Genomic DNA, 20,086 nt, shown 5'->3' on the forward strand with positions numbered 1-20,086 from the left:
TACAATATTTTGTTGTCAATTCAATTTTTAAATAATGAAAATTAATTTTGCAGATATTTAATAATTTTTTGAACTTTTGTTAACAAATAAATTATGGCAAAAAAAAATAAGAAAAAAAATTGACATGTAGAAATTAAAAAAGATAAAAAATGCCATTTTTTAAAAATAATTTTTTAGAATTAATATGATAATTGTTAAATAAAATAAAAAATTTTTCAAGTGACACAGCTAACTTTAATGTCATTTTTGAATGAAATTTAAGTTAGCAGTCGCTTGACCATTTTTCAATTTTTTTTAATAAATAAATTTGCTCCGAAAAATTATTTCTAAAAAATTGCATTTTTTATTTTTTTAATTTTATAAATGTCCATTTTTTTCTCTAATTATATTTGTCATAATTTATTTATTAAAAAAGTTCTTAAAATTATTAAATATTTGTTAAATTAATTTTCATCATTTTTAAATAAATTAAAATACCGCGTTATTGTTTTTAACATTTGTTTTGTTTCTTCTTTCAGTCCAGTGCTTTGTTTATATTTTTTGGCAACAATTACGTTAATTATATTTATATCTTATTTTTAAATTTATTTACACATAAGTAAAAATAAAATTTTCTCTGTCATTCTTTTTAATAATATATATTTATAATTTTTTTTTGTCATGACTTAATTGTTTTGATTTTTGGCATTAACCCCTTTGATTATTTATACTCTATTTTGATTAGATATATTTATAAGTATGTATAGCAATATATTTATATTTATATCTGTTTTATCTTAGCAGCCACGTGCTGTTGGTTAATTTTTTTTACCACTTGATTTAACGTCAAATTACAATCTGAAAAGTAGTTATTAAGCTCTTCACGTGGTATATTTAATTTATGACATCATCGAGTTAAATTATCAACAATAATAATGGACAAAGACCTTCAGCAACTTCAAAAAGCAATTGTTAATTATTATTTAACACTCGAAAAAATTTATTGTTACTGCAACAATGAGATTAATAAGGTTAAAACCGGACCATTAACATCACTCAAAAATCAGATGGAACAACTTCGTCATGTAACCAGGTAAGCATCTTTTCTTCTCTAAAAATTTTATAATTAATTAAATAATTAATTAATTTACACAAATAATATTTATTTTATTTATAATTTTTTATAATATATTATCAAACTTATCATGGATTAAACTAACGCCATCTGTGTGTTACAGCCCTGCGGTAGATACTGCAGAAATTTGCTTGATCAAAGGCGCCCGGGAAAAACTTATTTTTAAAATAAACTTGGGAATCGAAGAAGAACTAAAGCTTATTGTTGAAGCTATCAATACTCTAAACAATTACACTCAGGTAAATATCTTCTTTTATTGCTTACTTAAGTGGTATTAATTATTTATTATTACACATATTCTTCCGTAGGAGCTAAAGGATAAATATCATCAGCTAGAACAAGCTCGCAGCAAAATAAATTTCGACGACCCGACAATAATTAATTTTGTGAATGGAACAAGTGAGCGACCTCGCCTGAATTTATTGCTAGAGTGGTCCATGGAAAGTTTAGAGTTCTACAAAAATTATTACAGTGACATAACCGCTAGTTTTAAGGCATTAAACATAAAAGATGAAGCCAGCGTTGACAGATTAATAGACTCTTTTAATTCCAGCAGCAGTAAAAGAATAAAAAAAATTCTCGCATTCACGCAATACTTAAACAACAAACTTCGCTAGCGTGTACTGATGTATTTTTGAATAAAAAATCTATAATATTTTTATTAACTGACATTATCTGATTGAAATCTTTAATCACTTAAATGGACCTTTTCTTATCAACAAATCTAAATAAAATGAACGCGCGCCGGCGCCTACTATTGATTCGCCGTCACCATACACAAAATCAAGGATTCCCCACGTTAAAGTTATTATAATTTTCCTGAAGGGCGCGACACTAACGAACAAGTTTGGACTCTCACCCCCGAGTGCCCCAAAACATCCCAAAAGGAGTCGCTCGCTCATCTCTTCTTCCCCTAACATTATCAGGTCAGTTATTATATTAAATTTATTATTTTATCTTAGTACTTACATTAATATACATTTAATCTTACTGAATTCTTCAATCGAGTGATTACGGAATCACATTCATACTTTTTACTCATAATTAATAATTTTACTTTTTATTTTTTTGCAATTTATTTTTTATTTACACTTATTAATCATCATTTTTTTCACAGATTTATTAATTTACATACAAGTTATCCAATCGAACTTTTTAATTTCTACAAAATATTACATGATCATAACAGTTTCGATTGCCCTACATCCAATACTAGATCAACTCCTTTCTTTTATCACTAGTGGACCTAGTTTTTGCACAATATCCTAAAATACATAAATATATACATCAAATATCAAATATACACCTATATATACATATATTATTCAAATATCTTTATATACATACATTACATGAATATTTATACATATACATATATGTATGTAAGTAAATAATTAGTACTTATATTTGTAAGAGTCGCTCAATGTGATGACGTCAGTGGAACTAGTGTAAAGACTTGGTATTTTAATTTCGCGCTTCGTAAATACTTTTACAAATAATAATTAAGATTTCGAAGCTACATAAATATATATAGCAATAAATATATATATAAATATATATGTATGTATTTTCTTCACCTTTTAGTACGATAAAACTTCTGCTTCGGAAATCAATATTTGTGTAAACAATCCATTACCAGTTCTTATACTTTTTTAATTAAAACTATCGAAAAACAATAGCAATTTCCGTTTAATAAATAATTTTTTACATGTCTCAAATATTTTTCAATATATAAATATAAAAATTACGTAACGATCATTTATGTATAGATCTGTGGGTATATTATATATATGTATATATTATATTGAAAGTTGTCTTATATTTACAAATGTCAAGTAGTATTGGAATTAGGCGATCAATAAAAAAAAATAAATTTGATAATTAAAACTGTAAACTTCTTAACTCAAAGGAAGAGAAATAAAACTTAAAGAAGAATAAAAAAATTTTTAATTATAAAATTAATTTTTTTTTTTTTAGAATGAATATTATTTATTAATACCGGTCAATAAAAAAAAAATAAATTTGATAATTAAAACTGTAAACTTCTTAACTCAAAGGAAGAAAAGTAAAACTTAAAGAAGAATAAAAAAAATTGTAAATGATAAAATTAATTTTTTTTTATTTTAGAATGAATATTATTTATTAATACCGAGATTGTCATCAACGATATGCTTGGTAATTTAAAAGTAAATAATAATTCAAGATAATAAAATCCTAAATAAAGAAAAATGGCAAACACGGCTCACTTGGTACGCAGACAAAGTTCTCGGGACTTGAAGCCCCAAAAAAGCGTGGATCGGCTTGAGATGAAAGAAATGCGAGGTAGATTGGTGGTCGACAGTCGGAAAAATCCGACCACTAATTATGGAACTACCAATCCGGGCTTCGACGACTCGAGCCCCAGCACCAAGGTTGTATGATAATTGACCTCTTGATTTTATGCATAGATTAATTTTTATGATGTGATATGATTGATGATGAATAATTTTAATTATAGGCCAAGAAACCAAATGCGGCCGCTCACGTCAGCGTGAATGTAAGCAGTAGCATTGTTGAAAGTACTGCGCCGAAAATGCCAACCGGCAGTACAGAGGGCAAAGGGATATTTCGTCCTGAGGCGGGCGAAGATGAGCGAGAAAATTGGGATAGCAAATTAACATTCCTGCTGGCTACTGTTGGTTATGCCGTCGGATTGGGAAACGTTTGGAGATTTCCATATCTTGCGCAAAAAAACGGGGGTGGAGCGTTTTTGATACCTTATTTTGTTATGCTGGCCATTGAAGGGATTCCCATTTTCTACTTGGAGCTGGCTATCGGACAGAGATTGAGAAAAGGAGCCATTGGAGTCTGGAATCAGGTTTATTTATAATTCATATTTATTTTTATGACATTAAAGTTAGCAGTCACTTGATAATTTTTTAATTTTATTTAATAAACAATTTTGTTCCAAAAAAGTATTTTTAAAAAATTGCATTTATAATTTTTTAAAATTTCTACATGTCATTATTTTTTTTTTCATTATTTTTGCGATATTTATTTGTTAAAAAAAATTCTAAAAATTATTAAATATCTGTTAAATTAATTATTTTCTTTTTTCTTTTAAGTTGCGTTTAAATTTCTCAAGCATATATTTGTATTATAGGAAAAGTAATTAAAAACTTATTCACAAAGATTACAATTATAACTTTTAGTTTTATATACTTGTTTTTCTGTGTTTCTTCATCTTATTACTGATATCGTGTTAATTTTTGTTCCTTTTTATACAACTTAAGATGATAAATAAGCACAGTTATTAATATTTAATTATTTCTTCTTTTATTGTCTCTCCTTTCTTAAATTTTCTGATTTAATTGAAGTTTAAATAATTAATATTAAAAATTCATGTTACTAGTATCGTCTTCATTAAATTTTTAATAAAACTTAAGAAGATAAATAAGTATAATTATAAATATTTAATTATTTCTCTTTATATTGTCTTTCTTAAAGTTTAAATAATTAATATGACAAATTATCAATAATTAAAAATTCTATTTTATACATCAGCTGTATAATTGAAGACGTCTCTAATATATAACAACATTTCAAGATTAATTTTAGAGATATTTCTTATACAAATACAAGAACATAAATTTTTTTTTAGGTTTCACCATATCTAGGAGGAATAGGAATTAGCAGCGCAGTTGTTTCTTTCAATGTCGCGCTTTATTACAACACAATAATTGCCTGGTGCCTTTTCTATTTTGTTCAAGTAAATATATTTCACTAGCAATATAATTTTTCTCAACATACTTTAACGTGAAATTATTACAGAGTTTTCAATCTGAATTACCATGGTCAGAATGTCCGAATAAATATTTTCAAAATGGATCATACGCTCTAGAACCTGAATGTCAAGTAATCGATATTTCTAATTTTATAAATTATTCCTTCTAAAATTTAGTCGTTATTATTAAAATTTTTCATTTCAAAAAATTAAAATTAAATCTAATTTAAATAAAAAATTAAAATTAAATTACCTATTCAGGAAAGCAGCCCTACACAATATTTTTGGTATCGTACAACACTAATGATATCAAAAGACATAAATACCCCAGAAGTGTTCAATTGGAAAATAGCTTTGGCACTCGTTATCGCTTGGATTTTAGTTTACATGTGTATGATCAAAGGAATAGCTTCATCTGGAAAAGTATAATCATTATCATTACATCACTATTAATTAATAATCAATAATAATTTATGAAGATGACTAATTATTAATTACAAAAAAATTGCAGGTCGTTTACGTGACAGCGACATTTCCGTACCTCGTTTTGATAATTTTCTTCTTCCGTGGTGTAACCTTACCAGGAATGTCCGACGGCCTACGTCACCTGTTCACCCCAAAGTGGTATACGCTGACGGATCCTGTTGTCTGGCTCGAAGCAGGAACGCAAATATTTTTCTCCCTCGGTCTAGCTTTCGGTGGTTTAATCGCATTCTCCTCTTACAATCCAGTCAATAATAACTGCTACCGCGATGCAATTATGGTCAGTTTGACGAATTGTTTCACATCGATGTTCGCTGGAATCGTGGTATTTTCAGTTATCGGTAATGATATTTATTATGGTTAATTGCAATTATTTCTTGGTCATAAATTACGAATTATTAAATACATTTATTCTTTATCTTTTAGGTTTTAAAGCGACGATGGTTTATGAACAATGCTTGGTGGATAGAAATTCAACTTTGATCAGTATATTTGGACATCCTGAGAGATTCCCAGATGAAATTCCACCGGCCGGTACATTATTAAATTTCACAAATGGAAATAATAGTGTTGACAATATAATAATGCCTGAAATTCCGGAATGTGATCTTCAAAAAGAATTGGATAATGTAAGATTTATATGAATTATTAACTTTTTTTTATTTTTTGACAACTTATAGGAAAAAATCTCTTCTGGCTCAAAATTAGTAATTTTCGATGAAAAAATAATTAAAATATTTTGAAGATTTAAAATGATTTTATTTCATTTTTAAAGATTAGGTACAAGAACAATTTTTTTTATTTTACAAAATGGGGGGTTAATTTTTTTTCTGACTACTCTGGCGCAAGGTCCAAAAGTGTTGCACTGGTCTTTTTTTTATTGATGTGAAAAAAAAATTGCTTTCTATTTTAACATATATATATATATATATATATATATATATATATATATATATATATATATATATATATATATATATATATATATATATATGAAAAATTGATGTGGGTACTCAAATGAAAGGTCTTGATGAGTGTAACATCGGGATGAGTTTATATCTTTAAAAATGTCGATAGTTGACAAGATACAAGGTCATTTCTTAATTATGTTAAATTGCACTGTACTTTCTTGAATATTGACATTTTTAAATATATAAGGTCATTCCGATGTTACACTCATCAAGAGCTTTCATTTGAGTACCCACATGCATTTTGATATATTTTTCATGTATACATATCGACGTTCTAATTAGCAAATTGTCTAACTCTATTTTAGAAAATCTTCTATTTGTACGAAAAAAACAATTAGTTCAAAATTTATTATCACTTCAAAAAACCATTTAATATCATTAATATCTAATAGAGATATAATGTTTAGGTTTGAATCATTCAAATAATTTATAATTGAATTATGGCTATATCAAAATATTAAAAAATCACTCTCTAAAAAATAAGGAGTTAGACAAATTGCTAATTAGACCGTCGATATGCACAGAAAAAATAATCCTTTAAAATGATAAAAAATATGAAATAAAAAATTAAGTAATTTCAATAATATTCACAATAAATAATTAGGTTCCTAACGTTTTTAAATATGTGCAATAACTCTATAAAAATTTAATATTTTGATTTTTCTTCTCTCAATAAACTCTCACTGTGATAAATTTTTAAAATATAAAAAAAAATTCTCTTCATAAATTCTAAAGGGATTTTCCCCTCAACTAAATAAAAGTAGATCTTAATTAAAAGCTTCCTGTTGAATAAAATAAAATTACATATTCATTAAATTCTCGATTTAAATTAATTTCCATGTGATTTGACAACAAATAAATGAAAACCTCATCACTAGAAAGCTCCACTTACATGTAATAAAATTTAAATTACAAATAACAATAATAATAACTTTCAATTGTTTTATCAACATAGTCAGCATCAGGAACAGGTTTGGCTTTTATTATTTTCACCGAGGCAATAAATCAATTCCCAGGAGCCCAATTCTGGTCAGTTTTATTTTTCCTCATGCTTTTTACACTCGGTATTGATTCGCAATTTGGGACATTGGAGGGCGTCGTAACGAGCATCGTCGACATGAAACTTTTTCCCAATCTCAGAAAAGAAATTCTTACTGGTAAGTAATTAAAAAATTTATTGCAAAAGTATTTAACAGTACTCTTAATAAAATTTATTTCTTCTTCTCATTTTTTTACCATAAAAGGTGCAATATGTTTAGTATGCTGTATAATTTCTATGGCATTTGCTCACGGTGCCGGAAGTTACGTGTTTGTATTATTCGATAACTTCAGTGGTAATTTTCCATTATTAATAATTGCCTTTTTCGAGTGCATTGGAGTCTCTTACGTCTACGGATTGAGACGATTTGCTGACGACATTGAATTGATGACTGGAAATAGACCAGGACTTTATTGGTTAATTTGCTGGAAGTACTTGAGCCCGTTGGCGATGCTAACGATTTTGGTGGCCTCGTTTGTCGAAATAATATGCGAAGGAAGTGGATACCAGACCTGGGTGCCTAATAAAGGCTCTACCGAGAGACAAGAGTGGCCGACTTGGGCCCTAGTTTTAATATTTATTCTTATACTGGCGTCGGTCCTCTGGATACCAGCGGTGGCCATTTTCCGATCATTCGGAATCCCGATAATCGACGATAATGAGAAAGCCTGGTTCCCTGCAGAAGATCTTAAAGAATTCCACGGGATTGTTCCCCATGAGGTGACTGCTGCCGAGAAACTGTTGTTCTGTATCAGACCTGACGGCTCAGAAGGGCTGTGCTGCCCTACAGGTGGCCTCAACGATGACGACGATGATATAGATAACGGTAACTTGACCTAGAACAATAATATTATTTAACAATCTGAAAGAATCAGCAACAGTAACATCAACATCGCATTTAATGACAATACCCATACTTTTAAACGAAGATAACAATTAAAGTACTTGATACCATCGTTATTCGTATGTAAAGCATTTCATATATATCTCATGTTTATATTTTATTATTAATATACATTTTATTAATCTTATTATTAATTGTTTTTCGGTTTATAAACGATCGTAAAGTTAACCGTGTCAATTACGCTATTATATCAATAGATATTAAATTAATATATTTAAAAATAGTACAGTTGCATATTATCTTGTTAGATCGGATTTTAATTAGTTAAGTTTATAATATTTAATGCTAATAGCTATTATTAAAAGTAATTATTATATTGACGCAGATATCAAATAATATATCATATGGAAAATTTGCATATCGAAGCTCTCGCCTATATATTTAAAGTTTCTCATGGAAAAAAATTTTATTATTTTTTTTATTGAGATTATTCAATTAAAATTAATCATTTTACAGCGTACAATTTTTATTATTAATTTTATTTTGTTGAGTAAAATTCAGCAATATTTGTTTATTTATTTTTTTTTAAGTAATAGAAAAATAAATAATGAAGATGATATACATGAGTAATTGTTTAGATTTGAAGGTCAGTCATAAAAAATTAAAAACTTATTCATTAATTATTTTTTTCATTTCATTCTTCTTAATTAGATTTACGAATAATTCCAATAATATTTTTCACACATCAATTTATCTAGTACCACAATATTTTTTTATTAAAGAGTATGAAGAAATAACAAAATCAAGAAATTAAAAAATTACATATCATGCGTTACATTTTTGAAAAATTTTTCAATTTTAACATTTGATAAAAAAAATGATAAATCCTCAGATCTAAACATGATTTTAATAAATAAATTGGTAAAAAAATTTTCTTTCATGAGGGCAAGCTATTCGATATAACAAAAGTACCTAATGGAAAAAAAATATCATAAAAATAAAAAAAAAAAGTAACTGTACTGAAATTAGTATAGGAACCGTCCATTGGGCATAATATATAGTATCAATTTATTTAAACGTTTACGTTTGAGATAAAAGTTTATGGTTTAAAAGGATAATAACTTTTCAATAAACTGTTACTATATTAGAAATGATAAACGACAATAAAACGTCCATATTTACCTTACCATAATGGAAAAAAATTGGACATTTACATTATTGACAATAATCTAACTGGCAATACATGTTAAATCACACTATAGTTATAATAAAAATTTCTCGACTTTGAAAGTTAACTATTTTCTATCGAGAAGCTAATAATTAAACCACGTTTTAAAAAATATAAAAGTGATAACGATTTAACCTGATAATTTATTTATTAAATAGATTATATTAACGCACGTTTTATATTTTTTTGTCGCCCTGTTATATTATATTGATTGTATTTATTAAAACATATCGGTAGTCTTCTACACCGTAGGTAACTTTGTTTCGCGACCTCATGCCTTCCACTTTACTGTATATTCTATTAAATTGTTCTATATACATATGTATGTATACATATCCTAATTGTTAAGTATCACCTATATCATTGATTAAAAATTTAGAATTGTGTAGTACTGTGTAATGCCATATATACATAAAATTATGAAGAGACTGGGTGAAATGTTGAATGAAGAAATATAAATTAATAATCGAGATACAATAATACTATTAATAATATTAATATTGATAATAATAGTAATAATAATAATATTAATAATAATGATGATGATGGCGATAATAATGATAATAATTAATAATACTAATAATAATAATAGTGATAAGATAATGAAGAAATATGTTAATTTTTTTTGTTCATATGTTTATGCTTAAAAAGTTGACTGATTATCACCGAGACAATACTGGAAAAAAAAATATATTAAAATATGAGCGGCTAAACAATATATAGTTAAAGAAGAAATATAAATTATACATTATTATTATATTATATTGATTGCTAATTATTATATTTAATTTAGTAAATTATGGTAAGTTTATTAGAAGACATAACGAATATAAAATTGTACATAGTGATAACAAATTCATGCGCACAGAAAATGATTAATGGATTTAAATTTTAAATTTAATATGAAAGAGTAACAGAATTAAATAATAGTAGACTATTAAAATTAACAAAGCTTTTTAGCGTAACGAACTATAAGTAAATATACCTATTGACAATAAGATCATTTGATCACTTGACAATAAACAATGTGGTATTTTTAGTGAAACATTTATTATTAATTATTAGACTAATTTGACAATAAAATGTGCTTTACAATGTTTAATATTGTTAAATATACATATGTATTTTATTTATTTATTCTATTGTTGTTATGGACAATGTGTTTGCTTCCAAATGTTTCCTCTATTCAGTTTTATGTTTGTTTAATCATTGTTTTAAGTTATAGGACCTATTATTATTATAAATATTATTATGAAGATGATATACTATTGTTATAGTAATTGTTTACCGATTATTTGTGATTTAACTATATGATATTGAGTATGTGAAGTGAGTAATGCTCTGATGAATATATTATAAATTAATTATATATTAAATATACATGTATACTTACAATATATACTTCAAAGTTGTATATACATTGTTGTCAGTTGATGTTAAATAAACGACAAAAAAATTATTTCAATTGGTTTTTTTATTATTTATAGATTACAACTAAGTAATTTTATATAATACTGGCATTTGAGAGACATCTGATAATTTTTAGAATTTTTTTAATAAATAAATTATATTAAAAAAAAATCATTTAAAAATTTTCATCCTTAGAAGCTCCGAAAAATTATAAATGTAATTTTTTTTAATAATTTTCTAGACCTAGTATATTTCTCAAGAAAAACCAAAAAATTATCAAGTGTCTGCTAATTTCAGTGTCATAATTTTATGTAATATTATTAAAAAAGAAAAAAAAGAAAAAATCAAGTAAAAAAAAGGATTAATTTTAAAAAATAATTAATTTGTTTGAAAATTTTTTAATTTATATTTTTATTTAAAATTGTAAATTTATAAAATGAAAATATTTAAAATAATTACGATACTTAAATTAGTAGAAATTTGGCAATTTTTTTATTTTTCTTGAATAATAAACTAGTTATAAAAAATTATTTTTAAAAAATTGCATTCATAATTTTTTAGATGATAATAATAAACTTAGCCGACATTTTGATTTTTTTATTTTACTTAATTTATTAAAATATAACAAAAAAATATTTTTAAAAAACTGCACTTATAGTTTTTGAAGTTTTTAACAAATGAAAAAAATTTTTTTTAATAATTCTTTAATAAAAAAAATTATAAAAATTTCTAAATGTCGGCTAACTTTATTTTCATATTTTTTAGTGCTTTTAGAGAAAGCATTTTTTAAATCAATTTTTCTTGTAAAAAAAATCTAAAAATTATCAGATGTCTCTTAATTTCAGTAACACAATTATTTTCTTAAGGTAGTTGTTGCGTGATAAGCATTTCAACAGAAAATTATGAAATTTTTTTTTTATTGAAAGATAAACATATTAGTAATTCAGGTTGGCAATAGCCTAATCAGCTCGGTACCTGCATTTCGAAAGAGTGGGGCCAGGGTTCGATTCCGGCGCGCACCAATATTTTTCAATGATTATAAACTAAGAATATATGCGTTTCATTGCCAGCCTCTGTACCGGTCGGGTTTTCTGTGGTTTTCCCATATAGTTATGGAGGTAAAATGTCACTATAGAAGTACCTCCATACTATTTAAGACCGTAATGCAAATGCAGGTACTGATTATAACGCGTAAGTCGGCCACAGTCGCAGCACATGTGTGTCGGGCATGAAAAAATCCCGACATGCAGGGAGGTGGGGACGAAAAAAAGTGGTTGAGAGTTATTATAATGACGGGGTTGAGAGATTATATTGCGGAGAGAAAAAAAAGTGGAGAGACAATAATTCCCCACCCTCCCTTGTAAAACACTCTACAGTGATACAAGTAAAACCATCCTCCTCCTCCTCCATATTAGTAATTCACTACCAAAATTTCAGATCAATTGACCGCACCGTTTTTGAGTAATTAATTGTTGAAATTGCATCTTTTACCCTGATAGCCACAGTTTCAGACCAACCAAGTTGGTGTCAGATAGTTGCCACCAACTTAGCGACAACTTGCGGTCAACTTCCGAATTTGTAACTGTTGGCGCCAAGTTGGCTACAAGTTTCTGAGAAAAAAGAGACCAATCTACTGCCGCAATATGTCGCCAAATTTCTTGAGAAACTTATCGTCAACTTGGTGTGAAAAAGTTTCAGAGCAACTTTTGCCGACAACTTGGTGAACAAGTTGACACCAACCGAGTTACATTCCAAGAGTTGCCGCCAAGTTGGTGACAAGTTGCGGCAGTAGATTGACAGAAAGTTGCGGCCAACTTGGCTATCAGGGTAGAGGTATTATATAGAGAGATGGTAAAGTTAGTATGAAATCTTCCGTACCACTCGAGTGGGCCAAAGATTTCATACTAACTTTACCATCTCTCTATACCTCTACGTGTAAAAGATGCAATTTCGAAAATTAATTACTCAAAAACGGTGCGGTGAATTGATCTGAAATTTTGGTAGTGAATTATTAATATATTTATCTTTCGATAAAAAAAATTTCGTAATTTTCTGTTGAAATGCTTATCACGCAACAACTACCTTAAGAGGATAAATAATTTGTCAGCATGAATTCTTTTTAAATTACAAATTTCTTCGCGGTTTTTTTCAAAACTCCAGGCGGGGTCATCTGAGTGATCCGAACGGAAATGTAGCCAATGTAATAATTGTAAAGGAATTCAAAAAGTAACTTGCTTTCTAACAAGTTATATACATTTAACACTTCATATAGTTAAATTTAAACACAACCTTTTATTACTAAATAAGAATAATTCTTCTTCTCTGATAGCCACCTTACCTATAACTTACTGTCAATCTACGTTCGCAATTTGAAGCAAACTTGACGGAAAAAGTTGGCAAAGCGAGCGATTACCTATTAGTTACCTATAACTTACTCTGCAAATAGACGTAAAAACTTGCTGTACAAGTATTTTCGTCAAATTGTAGTAAAGTTGAAAGGAAATTTAACTACAAGTTTGATTGTTAACTTGTATTCAAGTTGCGGCCGTAAATTTCCGTCAATTTGCTTACAACTGTTGTTGAGTGAAGAATTACCGCCAACTTGATGTATAAATTAACCGTAACTGCTGGAAGTCAACACTTACTGAGAAAGCGCTGGCTATCAGGGTTGAAAATATTTATTTTTTTTATTTATTACAATATGCAAGGATTGATTATTGAAAAAAAAGAACTAATCGCTTATTTAATTGATATAAATAAATGACATAATGGTCTAAGTTTGAAATACATAAAAATTTATTAATATCATTTAAATTTAATAATTCTATTAAATGAAAATAAACTATGTCCTGTAATCTTTTAGACAGTCTGATTTTACTATTTTATAAAATTAAAAAAAAAAATTATTTTACAAGGAAAAATAAATAATTTCAAATTAAATAAGCGATTAGTTCTTTTCTTTCAATAATCAATCCTTACATATTGTAATAAATAAAAAAAATGAATATTTTCAAGAAAAATTATTCTTATTTAGTAATAAAAGTTGTATTTAAATTTAACTATATAATTTGAATTTACTCCACCGCCAGTTACCTAACAAAACTTACCTTACTGACAGCTAATTTCTTACTTATCCCATAATCCTAATATAAAATTGAGATGAAATGTATGTGAAACCAATTTATTCGTAATGTGATTGGTTGAAAATATTTATTCTCATTCTGATTGGTTGAAAGTGAATATAATATACATAAACTACACATAAATATATCATGACCATAAATATGAGACGCGCGCAAATTTGAATTCTAGTCCCATAATAAAATTGAGATGAAATTTATGTGAAACCAATTTATTCGTGTTGTGATTGGTCGAAAATAAATACTCTCATTCTGATTGGTTGAAAGTGAATATAATATACATAAACGACACACAAATATATCATGACAATAAATATGAGGCGCGCGCTTGCGCGCGTAAATTAAATTCTAGTGACTTAGAAGACAGATCAATTGTCGTTGTTTTGTAAAGCTTAATTGGTTACAGTTCAATTTTTTCACAAATATGGTATTTAAATGTTTTAATGTGTGTATTTTATTACATAGGATTTACTATTATTTGACCTCAATTAAGCGTTATATATAAAGTGTTAAATGTATATAACTCGTTAGAAAGCAAGTTACTTTTTGAATTCCTTTACAATTATTACATTGGCTACATTTCCGTTCGCATCACTCAGATGACCCAGTGCAGCCAGATCGTGGGTAGAGGTTACCCTTTCCCTAGACCTCTACCCACACGCCACACAATGATACACTACTGTATCCGTGGTAATTTATATTTACAGTGGTAATTTATATTTAACTTGCATTTAGGAATTCCGAGTAAGAATTAACCGTAATAACAATTATTAATGATAAATAATAATAATAATAATAATAATTATTATTATTATTATTATTATTATTATTATTATTATTATTATAATTTATAATTTATGAAAGAAGAACCTGAAAACATAAAAAATTTGACGCATGACGTCACACGCGAGGATCCTCGCGCTGACTTCATTTTTCCAAGCCTCACTTTTGGCTTGCCGACTCACGAACGTGCTCAGCTTCCATGTATTAGAGTAAATGCTGGCGGTTTGGTGGTGGAACTTTGGCGCGCGAGGGGCAACGGACTTCGGTCGCTCTCGGCTCCTTCCGAGCAACATCGACGCTGCTCGCTCACGGATACAGTAGTGTATCATTGTGTGGCGTGTGGGTAGAGGTCTAGGGAAAGGGTAACTTCTACCCACGCTCGCGCTGCACTCAGATGACCCCCTCCAGGCCACTCCGAGCTGATCCGAATTTGACCGAAAGTGAAATCCGAAACTGTTTGGCGCTCATATAAACCCACATGTTGTGTTATTGATAATTAAACATTGTAATAACTTAACCTAGACGAAGTACTTGCATGTTATCCAGATTAATACGCAATAAACCAAAATTTAAATTAACAAAGATGAGTATATTTACGCAGACGTTTGATCCAATTACTGGCTGTTCTGTTTGGGAAGAAAAAAACCCTAATTATGACTATCACCAGGAAGTTGCACGTTCAGCATTTGCTGACATGCTCCACGATCATGAACGAGTAAGTTTACTGTCACTACAGTAAATAAAAAAAAATATAAATTACTGAATACAATTTTTTATAATCATTTACATAATTTTATTTTTTTAATTCAGAACGAGAAATATTACTCGGCTCTTCGGAAAGCTATCGACAAGAAACATAAACAAGGATTGAAGGCAAATGTATTAGATATTGGTACCGGCACAGGTTTGTTGTCAATGATGGCAGCTAAATGTGGTGCTGATACAGTAGTCGCGTGTGAGGTAATTAATTTTATGACACTGAAATTGAGAGACATCTGATAATTTAAAAAGTTTTTTTTATTAATTAAATTTTCACAAGAAAAAAAAATCCTATAAAAAATTCCATCTTTAGAAGCTCTAAAAAATTATAAATGCAGTTTTCTAGAACTAAGAAAAAGACCTAGTTATTGATACTGGCCTAGTTATTAACACTTGCAATTTTATTTTAATTAATTAAAACAAATCGACTCCAATAAATTAATAAATATAATTTTTGAATTATAAATTTTAAGATAATTGGTTTTTTGAAAACATTTTATTTTTTTAATTAAAATAAAATTGCAAGTGTCAGTCAACTAGGCCAGTGTCAATAACTGGGTTTTTTATCTTAGTTTATTTTTCAAGAAAAATAAAAAAAGTTCCAAGCGTCTGCTAAATTTCAGTGTCATTAATTTTTTCAATAATAAGCTGTGAAATTATATACAATTATTTTTTTTTTGATTCCACATACACCATATTATATTAAAAGTATAAAAATAATAAATTACTACTTATAAATTCTTTATTTTTTTAATTTAAAGGCTTTTAGACCCATGGCAGAGTGCGCAGAAAAAATAATTAAAAAAAATGGATTCGAGTCCCAGATTAAATTAATTAAGAAAAAGTCAACTGAGATAATCGTCGGTAATAATGGTGACATGGAACGTCGAGCAAATATTCTCGTCACTGAAGTATTTGACACTGAATTGATTGGCGAAGGTGCTTTGCCGACATTTAAACACGCTCATGAGCATCTCTTAGAGGTAAATAAATTTCGACGTGCTATATTAAAAAATATATGAAGCCACGATTATAAAATAATATAGATTTATTTATTAATATATGACACTTAAATTAGTGACAATTTTTTATTTTTCTTGAAAAATAGATTAGGTATAGAAAATTATTTTTAAAAATTGCGGTCATTATTTACAAGTAGGGTCCACCCTATTTTTTGGTCATATCTAGATGATAAATTAACATTTATTTACTTTTTTTTTATTCTGCTTATTTTTACGGCGCATTTATGATAAATAATGTCGTGAAAGAAAAAAATAAAGATTTCGATAGCTTTTTTGTCTTTAAAAGTTGGAAAAAAATTGGCTTTCATGTTGTTGGATAAAATTTCTATTTTATCTTTTTTTGATGTTTTTTTTTTTTTTTAAATTCATACAAAAATGAACAATTTAAAAAAAAAAAGTTGAATATCACAATTTTCAAAAAATTTATAGATTTTTTTGAAAATTTGTTAAAATTGTGATAATCAACTTTTTTTTTTAAGTGTTCATTTTTTTATGTATTTTTCAAAAAAAAAATATATATCCATAGAATCAAATAGAAATTTCGTTCCAAAAAATGAAAATTAAAATCGTTGATCCCACTTGCAAATATTTACCAAAATTGCATTTATAATTTTTTAAAGATGGAATTTTAAAAATAAATTTTTCTTGCTATATTTTTTTTTTTTTTTTTTTTTATTTATTATTATTTAGAGTCGGTTTTAACTGCTGTGGTCATATCGCCGACTTTTAACTGTTGGGAGTGGTACGTTGGGTCTTTTTGGGTTGTGTAAATCTTAACCTACGCGGCAAGGGCCGAATATCAACCAAGTTGGTTTCTAAGACCAGCTTGGGATTCGAACCCACGCCTGGTCGGTAAGTTAGTCCGAGTTCTCTATAGGCCATGCGCCTTAGACGACTCGGCTAACGTCACCGGTTTTGCTATAATTTATTTGTTAAAAAAATTAAAAAAATTTTCAGATATATTAATATAAATTTATTATTTCAGAAAGACTGCATCGTAGTTCCTGACAGCGGAACAGTATGGGTCCAAGTGATCGACAGCTTAACCGTGCGTAAATGGAACCGCATTAACAAGATAAAAGATCCAAAGACCGGGAAGGAATTGATGAAGCCACCTAGTTCAGTAAATAAATGCGCTGGTTCATCGGCTGTCCACGACATTCAACTGAGCCAGCTTCCCAGAGAGTCTTTCGTGGCTTTACTGGCGCCCCAGCCGATTTTTAGATTCGACTGGTCAGGAAAAGTTCCTCTGGTGTTTAACGAGATAAATACTCTGCAATGCAACGCCATCGCGTCTGGTACAGCACATGCAGTATTTATGTGGTGGGACCTGAACATGGACGAGGACAAGGAAATTTTGCTGAGCTGCGCGCCAGTTTGGGAACACCCGTACACAAAGCTGGAGGAAAATAAAGGGCTTTCTATGACTGAAATCACTGACAAGCTTCCTTGGCGTGATCACTGGATGCAGGCGATTTACTATCTTCCGAAAGAAATACCTATAAAAATGAACGAGCAAGTAACTTTGGTCGGTTATCACGACAGCTACTCGTTTTGGTTCAACTTGCCGGTTTCCAATGAGTCGAAGCTTAAATCTGCCAAGAGTCCAGTCTGTGATTGCTCGCTGCACATTGCGTACTCGAGGACGAGGCTGGGCCAGTTGAACGACTGCGAGAGGAATGAAAAGTATATAAGTGTGTTGAAGAAACATATCACATCGGACACTACCTGCCTTTGCTTATCAGACGGCTTTTTGATTGGAGTCGCGGCTGCTAATCTGGGAGCCAAAAAAGTTATTTTGTTTGAGCCTAATTATTTGTCTCGAAGATCTATTGAATATTTCATTGAAGCTAATCACCTGAAAGACAAGGTAGAAATTATTGAATCTATTGAACAGTTTACTTGCAAAGATAATGATAAATCGAACTGTTTAATTATTGGAGAGCCTTATTACGCCAATTCAATTCTTCCGTGGGATAATTTAAGATTTTGGTATTTGACCTCGGCTTATATGAAAGGAATTCCTGCGATCCCGGTGGCGGCAACTATTCGAGGAGTCGTCGTGGAGTTTAAAGATCTTCATCATATCCGCGCACCGCTTGGAGTCTGCGAAGGATTTGATCTGACAATTTTTGATAAATTAATTATGGTATGTCTTGTTTCTAAAATTTCACCTCATGTTATTTGTCTAAATAAGGTGGGATTATTTTTTTATTTTTATGTTTCAGTCTTCCAGTAAAATTAGTGATCATCCAGTGGAGGTACATCCACTTTGGGAGTACACGGGGCGGGCACTATCAGCGACTTTTGATGTCGCGACTTTTAGGTTTGAAGATGACTTTGATAGTGAGAGCAAGAAGGAATTTTCTGGTCAAGTGCCGATTCTTGAGTGAGTATGATACTTAATTTGAAGTAATTGAGCTTAAGGCAGTCCGGTCATAAATGCAAAATTTTAAGAAGTTATCGAAATTTGAAATATGGGTAGTAGAATACGCACTATATGTGCTGTTGAAATTTGAAATTAGTTGACCCTACCAGAAATGAGATAATTGGAATTGAAAATGACATTTTAGCATAGACAGTATGGATGGAGAGTGAGAAAATCACAAATATTATTGGTTATTGCATTGAAAGGATTTTAAAATCGTTTCAAAAAACTGATACCTGTTAGAATCATATACTTAAAATAGTCCAAAAAAATTTTGAAAATTTTGACCATGTAGTTTTCATAAATTGTTAATATACTGGCTAGTTAAACAAAAGTAATCATTAGTAAAAGTGAATAAGAGATAACTCGTGAGAAAAGCAGCTCTAGCGAGTGAAAAGGAAAGAAATAGCATAAACTATGTGTCCCGAGTGAACTACTTTAAAACTTTTTGGTAATTATTTACAAGTGGGGTCCACCCTATTTTTGGCCATATCTAGGTGAAAATTAACATTTTTTAACTTTCTTTTTATTCTGCTTGTTTTTACGACGCATTTATGATAAATAATGTGAAAGAAAAAAAAAAAGATTTCGATAGCTTTTTTGCCTTCAAAAGTTTTTGGATAAAACTTCTATTTGATCTTTTTTTGATGTTTTTAAAGCATATTTTTTTTTTGAAAATTACATAAAAAAACGAATAATTAAAAAAAAAAAAAATTGAATATCACAACATTAAAATAAAAATTATAATACATAACATGTAAGTAAATATTTTTTTTTGCTTCTTTAGAGAAGGATCATGCAATGGAGTAGCTTTATGGATAGACTGGTCCCTGGATTCTGAAACAGTAGTCTCAACAGGACCTTCAAAGCCCGTAGTCGCCGGTCAGAGAATATCCTGGGACATGAACAACCGCCAAGGAGTCCATCTCCTGCGAAAAATCCAAAACGTCAACAAACAAAACTCTCTTTCATGGTTCTTTAAATACCATAACGAAGACTACCAATATTTTGACTTCAAGTCTTCCATAAAATTTATTTGACACGGATCCGCTTACAATAAATAAAATAAAACTTTTATTTAAAATAACAATAATAAAATTGT

General features: G+C 28.7%; 3 protein-coding genes across 3 annotated transcripts; all 3 read left to right on the forward strand.

Annotated features, from left to right (window-relative positions):
* The first annotated feature begins 783 nt into the window (after positions 1 to 783).
* On the forward strand, positions 784 to 1,781 carry LOC123266213. The gene is made up of 3 exons (XM_044730307.1): positions 784 to 1,072; positions 1,218 to 1,353; positions 1,423 to 1,781. The coding sequence occupies exons 1-3, from the start codon at positions 915 to 917 to the stop codon at positions 1,729 to 1,731; spliced, it is 603 nt and encodes a 200-aa protein (XP_044586242.1). The 5' UTR covers positions 784 to 914; the 3' UTR covers positions 1,732 to 1,781.
* Positions 1,782 to 1,929: 148 nt separating this feature from the next.
* Positions 1,930 to 8,723, forward strand: LOC123266203 (sodium-dependent neutral amino acid transporter B(0)AT3). The gene is made up of 10 exons (XM_044730280.1): positions 1,930 to 2,040; positions 3,242 to 3,525; positions 3,612 to 3,971; positions 4,755 to 4,862; positions 4,925 to 5,008; positions 5,139 to 5,300; positions 5,389 to 5,701; positions 5,787 to 5,989; positions 7,287 to 7,488; positions 7,576 to 8,723. The coding sequence occupies exons 2-10, from the start codon at positions 3,343 to 3,345 to the stop codon at positions 8,208 to 8,210; spliced, it is 2,250 nt and encodes a 749-aa protein (XP_044586215.1). The 5' UTR covers positions 1,930 to 2,040; positions 3,242 to 3,342; the 3' UTR covers positions 8,211 to 8,723.
* A 6,503-nt stretch (positions 8,724 to 15,226) lies between these two features.
* LOC123266204 (protein arginine N-methyltransferase 7) lies at positions 15,227 to 20,082 on the forward strand. The gene is made up of 6 exons (XM_044730281.1): positions 15,227 to 15,490; positions 15,586 to 15,735; positions 16,296 to 16,517; positions 17,542 to 18,705; positions 18,785 to 18,945; positions 19,772 to 20,082. Exons 1-6 carry the CDS (start codon positions 15,311 to 15,313, stop codon positions 20,022 to 20,024), a joined length of 2,130 nt encoding a protein of 709 aa, XP_044586216.1. The 5' UTR covers positions 15,227 to 15,310; the 3' UTR covers positions 20,025 to 20,082.
* Positions 20,083 to 20,086: the final 4 nt, after the last annotated feature.

This window comes from Cotesia glomerata, linkage group LG5 (genome assembly GCF_020080835.1).
Source record: "Cotesia glomerata isolate CgM1 linkage group LG5, MPM_Cglom_v2.3, whole genome shotgun sequence".
Lineage (NCBI taxonomy): Eukaryota > Metazoa > Arthropoda > Insecta > Hymenoptera > Braconidae > Cotesia > Cotesia glomerata.

Bases quoted from the DNA above. Each gene is read 5' to 3' on its own strand.
- LOC123266213 (XM_044730307.1), top strand. From the start codon at position 915: ATGGACAAAGACCTTCAGCAACTTCAAAAAGCAATTGTTAATTATTAT. The intron at 1,073-1,217 runs GTAAGCATCTTT...TGTGTGTTACAG, and splicing joins CAACTTCGTCATGTAACCAG to CCCTGCGGTAGATACTGCAG. The intron at 1,354-1,422 runs GTAAATATCTTC...ATTCTTCCGTAG, and splicing joins CTCTAAACAATTACACTCAG to GAGCTAAAGGATAAATATCA.
- LOC123266203 (XM_044730280.1), top strand. From the start codon at position 3,343: ATGGCAAACACGGCTCACTTGGTACGCAGACAAAGTTCTCGGGACTTG. The intron at 5,702-5,786 runs GTAATGATATTT...TTTATCTTTTAG, and splicing joins CGTGGTATTTTCAGTTATCG to GTTTTAAAGCGACGATGGTT. The intron at 7,489-7,575 runs GTAAGTAATTAA...TTACCATAAAAG, and splicing joins CAGAAAAGAAATTCTTACTG to GTGCAATATGTTTAGTATGC.
- LOC123266204 (XM_044730281.1), top strand. From the start codon at position 15,311: ATGTTATCCAGATTAATACGCAATAAACCAAAATTTAAATTAACAAAG. The intron at 15,491-15,585 runs GTAAGTTTACTG...TTTTTAATTCAG, and splicing joins TGCTCCACGATCATGAACGA to AACGAGAAATATTACTCGGC. The intron at 16,518-17,541 runs GTAAATAAATTT...TTATTATTTCAG, and splicing joins CTCATGAGCATCTCTTAGAG to AAAGACTGCATCGTAGTTCC.